The 11,197-nt window shown below is 40.2% G+C and overlaps 1 protein-coding gene across 4 annotated transcripts in view; it reads left to right on the top strand.

The window, feature by feature from the left end:
• Positions 1 to 7,233, top strand: part of ptpn3 (protein tyrosine phosphatase non-receptor type 3) — a 383,558-nt gene extending 376,325 nt beyond the window's left edge. For all 4 annotated transcript variants that reach the window (XM_039737294.1, XM_039737296.1, XM_039737297.1 and 1 more), the window contains exon 26: positions 1,301 to 7,233. In XM_039737294.1, coding sequence (XP_039593228.1) covers positions 1,301 to 1,378 — 78 coding nt within the window. In that variant the 3' untranslated portion in view covers positions 1,379 to 7,233. The remainder of the gene's footprint in view (positions 1 to 1,300) is intronic.
• Positions 7,234 to 11,197: the final 3,964 nt, after the last annotated feature.

Here is an 11,197-nt window from a genome sequence, read left to right on the forward strand (position 1 = left end):
TTATTCAGTTATTCTTTTGAAATGCACTTCACAAACCAAAGAAGAGAACAATTCAGAATATGAAGATAACACTAAGCATTTGATTGATTTATTTTAAATTACAAGGAAACAAACAAGTGTATACACAAATAAAGGTGAACTGCTACAAGATATGTGCAGAAATGTTATGAAATAACCAGACATTCAAAACCAGATCAATATGGTTGGTACAGAAGACTCTACTTAAAAAAAGTTACCAGTTTAGCTGATTAAAATATAAGAGAAAGAAAGAACTTGGTGTGTGCAGGTTAAGGCAGCCTGATCTTAAGTGGAGCACAAGATGTCGTGCAGTCGATTCAGGGACACACCTTTATAAATTGCTTACATGGTGAATTGAAGGTTCTGCCGATTTACTTAGCTACAGAGTAAAAGCTGAGAAGCAGCCATCATTGTAGTATTTTAACAGTTGAACTGTCAATACATGACATGAAATTACATTTGTAGAACTTTACTATTACAACAAGGATACAAATAAACACCCCTTTCAAAGTGTTTCTCTTCAATCCAGAGCACGGCGTAGACGGCGTACTGTAAATCCACATACAGTGTCTTCCAGTATGCATTTGCCTTCCTGTGTTTTTAGACCTGTAAATCTGGTTAGTCATCATACGAGTTGTCACTATGCAGTATTTTTGACATATATCATCATCTTCATTACTGTAGGTAAAATGCTTCTCATTAACAGATGTTTTGAGTCAGGATTTTAGTTGATGTTAACAATAAACCATCTCACATCTCGGCATGGTTTTGTCATGGATTGGCTTCTTTAAGTCTACGCGACTCATAAAACTTGTAACACTTTATAAAAGGATTCTAGTAGTAGCAACATTTGTATCTTCTGAGGTATTGTTAATGGATTGCAGATGGTTTAGAAAACAGACAAGAATAAATAATCAAGATACAACATTCAGGGTGTCAGAAAACATAACTGAATGCCTGATGCTCTTCTCCTCCGGCCTTATAGGTTACGTTACTTCAGAACGTATGGTGCACTGTACTTGTTAGATATTGATTGCTTTGAAATGTAGAAAAAGAAATGAATTGGAAACAAGTGCGCCTAGAGATCACCTCTGTGCTCAGAAAAGAATAGTGAGATGGTGTTGTCCTGTGGCCTTCCACTTCTTTCTTGGTACAAGACAGAGTCTGCTTATTGACTGAAGTTTGGGTGCTGCGCTATTTACACCCACTCTGGATAAATCATCTTATTATGGGATACCCATCCAAGCCTAACCTTTTCCTCTTTCTTCTTCTGTGTTGTTAGAGTCAATATCGTTTTGTGTGTGAAGCCATCCTACGTGTCTATGAGGAAGGACTGACGAAGGCCCTGGACTCAAGTTAGTGGGAAATCAAACACTAGGAGAGTTCATAACTCTGCTACCCTGAATTCTGAGTGCACACTGGGATGTCAGTACAGTCATCTTGTGTCTGAAAGTCGGCAACAAGAGGATAGACACAGTGTTGGCATCGGAGCACATGGGACCTGCGGCACTTTACCTATGTTGGGAGAAAATGACTACTACACTAAGGACATGTGTTAGAGCACTAATTCTTCAAAATCCTGGAATTTTTTTCATTTTGGTAAAAACAAAAAATACAAAAAAGTTGGTTTATTTTTCTAAAGACAAAAAGAAAATGAAAAAAATATACACTAGCGCCTCGCCTCCTCTGGCTTGTGCTGTCTACGCTTTCTTCTGTCAGTGAGACAGACAGACAAGTATTGGGGAGGAAAGTTATTTTTTTTTAAAGTGGGTGCAACAGTTAATGTTTATGGTTATTTGCCCCAGTGAAGAGAATTAATGCCAATTTCTAATAATAGCAGATATTTTATTTAATTATTCTTTATAACTGAATCAATACATATATTGTATTATAATTTTTCTAAACAGCTATATGTACTTATTTTTCTTTCTCAGCTTCAGGGCTCGCAATGCTGCTATAGATTATATAACGTGACAGGTACTGTATAGCCCCCCAGCTGTGCCTGCTGGTATACAGACGTACAGCGGTAGTCGACTTGCTGTTTGCTGCTTAAACCCTTGGCCAAAGGAAATGCGTAGAAAGCGGAGCCCTGAATGTAAAAGAATGCAGATTTCCGTTCCAACTCAAGATATTTTCACACCTTTTATGAACCGTTTATATTTCAAATGTCGGTATCTTTGTATTGTGTATTTTCCGTGAACAAAGGAACAATGACATGTAAAGCCTTAGCTGGCATAAAAAAGAAACCCGTTTCATGTAGACATCTTCAGTTTTTATTTTAAATCCACAGTTCCTTTAGGAAATTGAATCAAACTGGGCAAGACACACGAGTAAATGTGTGAGGTCACCTTGTTTTGTGACTTTTTGCGGACGTGCAAAGCCGCAGAGAGGACCACCAGTTTCAGCTGATTCACTCTGTCAGACAGGGGGCCGAGTCTTCTTTGCTTTGGAGCATCAGGACCATTAGCTTGTCGTTTCAAGTCCAGCTATTTGCTCAATCACACGTTAGTCCCTGCCTGTAATTTGTCTCGTAAATACTGCTAACTTCCCGTCATATTCGAGAAATATGTAGCAGGATTTTTTATATCTTCATCAGAGGAATGGAGTAAGGAGCTTCATACGTGAAAGTGAATGTTTGTTTCCTGAATGTTCTTTCATAATAAATAGGGTGTTGACAAACCAATGTACCATTACCAAATCAGGAGAAGGCACAGAGTTGCTTTTGATGTTACACAGATTTTCATTTTTATATATCACCTTCCAAATTTCAGGGATGCTCAGAATGAGAAAATTGAGATTAAACCCATATATCTCAGTTGACTGTTTTAAATAGTACTCATTTTAACAGGATAAAACATGTCCCAAAATTGTTTAGGTGATGGGTTTAGGCTGTGCTGCCCGTCAGTGTTTAAGAAAGTGGCGTCAGTTCTGTGTGTCAGCTGTGCATTGCTGAGCTTGTCGGTTCATCGTTCACTACACCAGCTGTAGACGTCTACTTTACTGCTAACCAGATTTGGAAATTCAGTCACAGTGTAACAGTGCCATATGTAACAATAACCTGCTCTGCCAGTAATGTCAAAGGGCAGAGACAAATCAGTCCACTAATCAAACTTAGCAGGAGTCGTTAACAAAGGGCAACAAAATTCAGAGATCACAAAATCCAAAAGTAAACTGGAAACAATTTGAATGAACATGCTAAAGTTAGTATAAAGGCTTTAAATCAACACCGTTCTAGAACTACAAATGGTTTTGTTGTTTTATATCCATAATCTTGGACAACCAAGGAAGTGTGCAGTGCTGATCTTGAAACTATCGTTACATCGATGTCCTGTATCACGACTTACTGGCTGTCACCTGCTAGCAACCACACCCCAAACTAACAAGATGGTGGTGACTTTGAGAAACAAATTTGGTGTTGCATCATGGTGTAAAATATTACCAAGAACGGCAAAATGGTCTAAAAATGAAAAATAATGACGACAAAAAATTATTCTTCAGATTTCAGAAACCCTAATGGGAGAAAAAAAATCATGAAAATGCACAAAGTAGAATCGGGGGTGAAAAAAATGAAAAACAGCCTAAAATCGTGACGTGATCCTCTTCATTTAATTGTGCAAAAGAAGTGCATGTCAGTAACACCGGGCCAGTCCTCATGTGTCCTCGCGGTATTCGGTCATCACTCACTGCTCTGCAAATATACGTCACATCCTTTAACTGCCATGCTGACAGGAAAGGTGGGTGACTTTGAGGGAAACAGTTTTTATATGAATACACGCAAACTTTTATATTGTCACAGCCTTGTTAAAATAACCTTAAATTATTCATCATAGCCATGAGGGTCACTTCCAAGTCAAGCAAGGAGAGACTTAAGTGAATAATGAAATGGAGTAAAACCAGTAAAGAGCTACATTTGTACACCACATCTTGTGACGTTTCATCCAAGTGCCATGTGTTCAGATGCAAGACAAGAACTGGCCTCAGATTAAGAGATGAAGGTCTACAGCCACTCTGGTCCTTGATGACTGATTGCATTTGGAATTAAGCAGTCACTTTTATTTTGTATAAAATATTTTATTCATGTTATTTTAGATGCATTTCTAAATTACATATTCATGCAAATTTAGTACAAAGAGGTTGTGGAACTTGCTTTAAGGCTCTTGGATAGCCAGCAGCGGGATGTGACCTTTCAGTAGACGCTGCGGAAACTGCAATGCAGTTTAACATTTTATTTGTTGTCAGTAAGTTTTCCACTAAACTCTACCCAAAAGAGCAAAATCACAAGTGATGATCCTAATTCATAAAATTTACCTTGTAACAAAAAAATGGCTCATTAAAAAAAATGAAGAAATTAAAGGACTTTTCCAACAGTAGTTTAAAAAGCAACACCAAAAATACAACATTTAAGTCACCAGAGGTCTTTGCTGGATGGGACTGAAACAACATGTTGATCAATTTTCAGTTTTTACCCAAAGTGGTCATACTGCTGGCTGTGATACACAACTCTTTCCAAAAGCAGATGTCCCTTTTTTTTTGGTTTGTATTACACAGTGACCTCCTTCTTGGTCTCCAGTCCAGCTGTACATTTTAACTTTGAGTTTTTCTGTGTACTCCAAGTTATGAAAAGCTGTTGTGTTTGGGCTGAGGGCTGTTTGCAAAACTCCCACCAACCACCGACCTCATACTTGAAAAAGCGTAAGCCAAAGCTGCCAAGCGGTAGCCACAGATAGTTTTACTAACCTTAAAGAACTTTTTTTGTTAGGCTATTCTTTCATTTGTTCAAATGGACGTGGACATCACTTTTTATGCTTTTCCAGAGAGGTGGGGATTATTCCTGAACTTCATGTTGTTTTGCATGGCACCTGCTTCTCTTCATAGTGGGTACGCTTAACCGCTGCCACCCACTGTCTGATGGTCCTCACTTACCAATTTCAGCAGGAAACTAAAGCCACACAAACAAGAAAAAAAGCAAAGAAAAAAATGTGTTCAGAATAACTAAGCATCAGAAGGAGTGCACTACTTGTTATATCCTGCCATTTCTTTACTGATGAAACTGCATGCATAAGCAGCTTTTTTGGGTTTTTTTTATAAACGTGATTAAGATTCCCATCCATCCTTCCATCTATCTGTCCATCCAATTCTACTTCATGTAACACATTTCAGAAAAACAACCAATTCAAGGTGACTTGCAAACTATTGAGAGCATCAGAAGAGCCTGGAGAAATTTAAATCACACTACAATACAACAAATTGACTGTATTAAACGTTAAAATGTCAGTTACTAATTAATAATTTAAAGCAAACAGTAAAGCCGCTTTTAAGTTGCATCCTGATATCGAGGCAGGCGTCACTGACAAATGCTGTGCACAGGAGGAAATGAAAGGATGTTACGTGGTGTATGTGTCAAGTGCTGAAGCAGATGCTGGTATTAATCTACAAATAATATCCTAAAGATGTATGCATACCTGTTCGTGATCATCTCCTCAAATCTGCAGGGTGTTTTTTAAAGCTCTGAAATACTTCATGATGAGGGCTTTGTGTCTTGAGACATAATCTCTTCTAGTTCAAATAGCATTTCTGAGGGGGCTGGAAAAACATTTGTAAATAAATTAGGTTACCTTGGAAAACCTGAGCCATCTAGCAAGAGCGTTTGTGTGGTCATATGGCGGATACACCATGCTGCTCTTACACGTAGCAAGCAGCCAGGGCATCTCCCAAAAGGAAGCTAATGTGTGATTCCAAACAGGGTTGTTCCATATTGTCACGAGGTCGGTTTGTTCACCCCAAATTGACACAGCATTTTACTCAGGGAGTGCATTAGTGCTGGGATTGATGACAGAGCTCCAGAGACCAAAGGTGGACTTTGACTGACGGAGGTCAAGAAGAATAATTTAGGAGCGAGTTCATTATAACGTCAAGTAGAAATACACCCAAAGAAAGTTGTAGCAGTGGGATTTGTCCTTATGTGTGTCTGTTCCATTTACTCGTCCTCTCTTCACTAAAATGGTTGGTTTTACCAACTCAAGACCACTGTGTGATCCCTGCAGGATTCCAGATGTGGGTCTTTGCTCCAGCTAGAATAGCGACTGCATTAAAAGGCATTTATTGGGTATTTATTTGTGGACGTTTAGTGCTTAGAATATCCTGTATTAGCAGTCACATGTGTGCTAAGAGGTACCAGTAACATTTACACGCCATGTGATCAAAATTAAAATATGCACGTGTTGTATGTTGATCATGTATAATACATGGTGTACGAAAAAGTAGCCTTCAGTCATGGAGCACATGTTGGCATGACGTTCATGACACACCTGTCGATGATCACCTCATCGACTTCTTACTGTACGATCTGCCATGGTGCCAACAGCTTTAGGGATGTGACAGAAAGGTTTTTTAATTTTGATGTGTTGCCCACAGGAGCAGTCGATGCCACTTTCTTCACCAAGTGCTGAATGGTTTGTTTCACAGGAGCACTTTTAGCGGGATATTGTTCATCATAAGTCAGCTTTAACATGCCTGTGTGAACTTCGAGGGGACCACAATGGCAGTACACTACTCCGGTGAACTCCTGTCTTCCCACCAGCACTCACAGAGAGAGATGATAGGCCTGGAGACCCCCACTTGGCTTCTAGAGCCTAGGTAGGGAGGGCTCTTTGCCGTAAGCAGGGCTGCTTTTCCATGCATTACTCTGCAGAATGATGATTTTTATTTTTCCATAGAAAGACTTGGAAGTACTTGCCAATTTATATCCTAAATAGCCACAAATAAATACAAAATAAATGCTTAGAATATACAAATTTGTGCTTTAAAATGGATTCTTGTAACTCCTGAAAGTCTATGTTTTTGATACTCTTGTCATTTTTCAGTGCCAACAGCTTAGGCCACCATGGCAGGTTTTTATTTGCTCTTTCCTGTCTGATCTGAATTCTCGGCCCTGAACCTGATGTTTCTCTTGCCGGGAGTTCCAGGCGAGTCGCTAGCTGGTATTCTTATGTCCAGTCAGCACTGCTTGAGTGGAGTCCCAGAGTTCAGGTTGTGTATTTAGCTTTCAAAAACCACTGGTGTATGAATTTTGTAAAGATTTATCTAAAATTTATAATCACACTGGGTAAGTAGCTTTTTCAAGATTTTGCTTTACTGAAATGAATGGCAGATTTTTTATGGACAGTTCTTCACATGTAAATGTATGTTAATATTAAAAATATAAATTATTGTTTACTTTTGTTCCTTTTTTGTTCCTTTTATCACTAAATTCAAGTGGGTCTTTGACAAGAAATAGTTTCAATAAGACATTTTGTACATTTTCAGTGTCATATCTGGGTAAGGACCTCTTCTACACAGGCCTACTCAATTGAGCTAGCATAATTATGAAAAGAAATTCAGTTACCACTCTTTAAGAATAAGCAGTTTGATAAGGATTTGCTTTGTGATATTCTTCATTAGCTACTTTTGATTGAATCAGTTAAATTGCGGTTGATCAAGAAAGCAAGCAGGGGGTACAAGGGCTCCTCACCCTCTGGACCAGAATTCCCAAACAGTGGCCAGAACATTTAATAGCCCGACATGGAAGTCCCATTCTGGAGCGGCTCTGCAAGTCATGAAACAGCTCCACTTGTGACACTAAGTCATTGATGGCAATAAATGGGTGCCTGATGACCTGGCCTTTTGGACTGGTTGAATTTGCCCCACTCATTTTAAGTAAATGCATTCTTAATAGACATCTGGATTAGGAAAAGTGTAAACTCAAGCCATCCATTCACTCTTGTCCTGAGGTTTACAGGCAAATGGAGAAAGTGGTCAGAAAGTGTGCTGCCCTCAAAGAGAAAGGAGGCCCCAGAAAGCCAGTCCTTGGCAAGCCGCATAATCAGATCAGTTTATCTGTGTGGTCTGCTACAGCAGCTTCTTTATACTTGTGGTACGTCATGGTAGGGTTCTTGGGTGACTCTGTTTTCCTTTTTAGACTCTTTGCTATGTAGATCCCTTCTCTAGCCCTGGTCACGTTCAGAATGTACTGCTATTGTTGTTTAATATTTCCCTCTTTGTTTTATAATTATAACCTCAGGGCAATCACATTGATAAACTGACAGACAAATAAAACAAACAACCTTTATTTGTCCCCAGGGGGAAATTTGGCTTTTTATGGAAGCTCTTTATAGGTAGATAAAAGCTATAAAGCAAGAAAATTTAAAAGAAAGACAACGTCTGTCTTGGCAGTCCCAGTGAGGCCTTATGCAGGCGTTTTGCTGCTGTTGTAAAGGAGCCCTGTCTCGTTTCATGACACACTGCTGCTGTGTGATTGATTGGCTGAAAGTCCTCAGTGTTAGTGTGTCAGAGAGAGGATGTGCGGCATTGTTGATAATGACACCCAGTTTTGTTTTAATTTCCTCCTTTACTATGACCTCCGGGGGTCCAGAGTGCGGCCTGTAACTGAGCTTACCTTTTAATTAGCTTGTTGATTTGGCAGCCCTATGTTGAAGTTCACAGGAACAGTACCAGAACAGGCAGCAAAGTTACTTAACATAACATTTCCATAATTTGCCAAAACTAAAGTAAAATAAGTTTTAGTAAAATAATATAAGATGATGGTATGCAGTTCATCTTGCGTCCGATATGCTTACTAGCAGGTGGCTGTCTGTCTTAGTACACTGACCGTTGTCTGGTCCAGCAAGGCCCTTGATCCAGCATGTCCACTGGATGGATAAAGAGAGAAAAAGACCCAGAATGGCCCCTCTAAATGGTTGAAACTGAGGCACCAGGGGTCTCTCTTTCTGCTAATTCTTGATGTACCTCCCTGATCAATGGGATGTGATAGTGCAGGGCCAACTCCCCGGGTTCATTTCAGTTCTGTTTATTGTGACTATGTTTTTTTCCATTCCCTGGCCAGATTGGCAGTTCATCTTGGCTATCTGTATTCCCCAAGGCTAGTGGGCTAGTAAGTTTCTGCTTTGGAATTTCAGCAGTGGTCTTATCTGATAAATGTGCCTGAGCAAGGACATTATATTTTAATTTAATAATGTTTAGACAATGTCCAAAATTATTTATTTCCATATATGATATGCTAGATGTTAATTTTTTTTTTTTTACTCTCCACTACAACTTAGAAGACTATATTGTCCTCAATCCACTAGTGAGATGCATCTTCATTATCCACTACCTCCCAGAGTCCTGTCAAGTCAAACAGTGGGCCACAGGACACAGCAGAATAGTTCAGACCTTTAAACGGTGAAAAGAAGTTTTCCTCCCCGTCAACAAACTGACTTGAAGCTCTGTGGAGTAATTTGGTGAGAAATATGTGCAGATTGCAACATCCTGCGAGACCCTGCCCTTGGCCTCCTGTGCTCCTTTTGCACTGATGACCCGTTCTCATTCACTTCCCTCCCTGCCATAGTAAGTGTTCTCAAAGAGAACGGAGAATAGCTCAATGAACAACATTCAGCGGCGTTCTCGGGGTTCTGTGGGTGGGCTCTGCAACTTCCCACTGCTGCTGTGACCAGAGAGGTGCAAGAGGAATGGCCACAGTTCGATAAATCCACTACACCTGTATGAGCTGCCAGTTTTCAAACAAGGGGACACTGAAATCAGATGGGGTCAACATCAAAGTGGGCAGGGTTATCAGGATCACCTGTGAACCCCACCAAAGAGACGGCCTGAGGACTCCTCTGCCACACAATGCACCCAAGGAAACTAACCCAGCTAATTCAACTTCATGGAGTGAGAAAAGCAAGGTCTGACTGTCATGGTGGGCCTGCTGCAGCAATTCCAGCTAATCGAGGGGACTGCACTTGAGGATTTTCTCACAAACTCTGAAGTAAGTCCTTTCTGTCTTCCATTTCTGATCCGTGACCTTCAATGCATTTCTGTTTATCTTGGGGTATTTTAAGTGAAAGTCTTTTGATGGTAGCCTCACTTCTGTAGAAATATGCAACACCAAAAACTACATCATAGAAAGACGGCACAGGCAAAGATTAGAGAAACAGATATGGAAATGTTCCAAAGTGAAAATAAATCCATAACCATCAGATAAAGTGTAAGCATACAACACATATCAGCCAGGACAGGACAATAAACCTGAGCTCTAATTCAATCTGAAACTGTTTCATTCAATTCCTTTTAGACTTCATTGCCACCTCACCTCCACCAATTGGCTTTCCATTGTCTGCAGAAGAGGACAAGTCAATAGTTTTGACCTCAAAATTTAATTTTAAGAGCCTGAGATCGATGGAATGCAAACATTGTGAGATGCTGTATGTCATTGTAGGTAACATTATATACACGTTCTGTTTCAGTAGGACAACCACTTCATGAGCAAAAAACAGAGAAAACCACACAGGAACAGAAGAGAGTGGCAGGAAGACCAGGGCAGGGTAGACCCCAGTGTCCTCTCTGAGTGGAATGCTGGGATGGCTGCTCTGTACTGAGGACATGGCACCCAATGAAGCAGGGGCTTACAAGTGGACTGAGGAAGTACTCCAACCCCTCCACTTTCGGCACACTTTACTATATTGTAGATTTCATTTTAAATGGGTACGTTTTCCATTTTTGAAATCTCTGATTCACGTAAGTGTTCAGACCCTTTGCTGTGGCACTGTAAATTGTGCACAGGTGCACAGTTGAGTTTTATTTCTCCCTGAGATGTTTCTAGAACTTGACTGGATGTCATTTAGAAAGGCACACACCAGCCCATATGAGGTCCCGCAATTCACACTGCATGTCGGGACAAACACTAAGATATGAAGTTCAAGAAATTCCTAGTAGAGCTCTGTGATAAGATTGAGGTGAAGCACAAATAAGGGCAAGGGTACAAAACCATTTCTAACACTTTTGGGGGTTCAAAGGAGCACAGTGGCCACCATTATTGTAAAACTGAAGAAGTTTGGAACTGCTTGCCTGGTAAACTCAGTAACCGGACAAGAAGGGTCTCGATTAAGGGAGGCGACCAAGAACACAATGGTCACTCAAGATCTTCAGGAGTCCTATGCTGGGATGGGACAACCAATCTCAGCAGCACTCCATCAATCAGGCATTCATGATTGAGTGGCTAACCTCTGTTTGGAATCTTCCACATGGCACTGAGGAGAAAGATTCCCTGGTTTAATGAGATGTAATTAACCTCTTTAGATAGACTTCCAAGCACTATGCTTGATAAAGACGAGGCACTGCTCATCACCTGCCTAATACCATC

This window comes from Polypterus senegalus, chromosome 15, assembly GCF_016835505.1.
Source record: "Polypterus senegalus isolate Bchr_013 chromosome 15, ASM1683550v1, whole genome shotgun sequence".
Lineage (NCBI taxonomy): Eukaryota > Metazoa > Chordata > Cladistia > Polypteriformes > Polypteridae > Polypterus > Polypterus senegalus.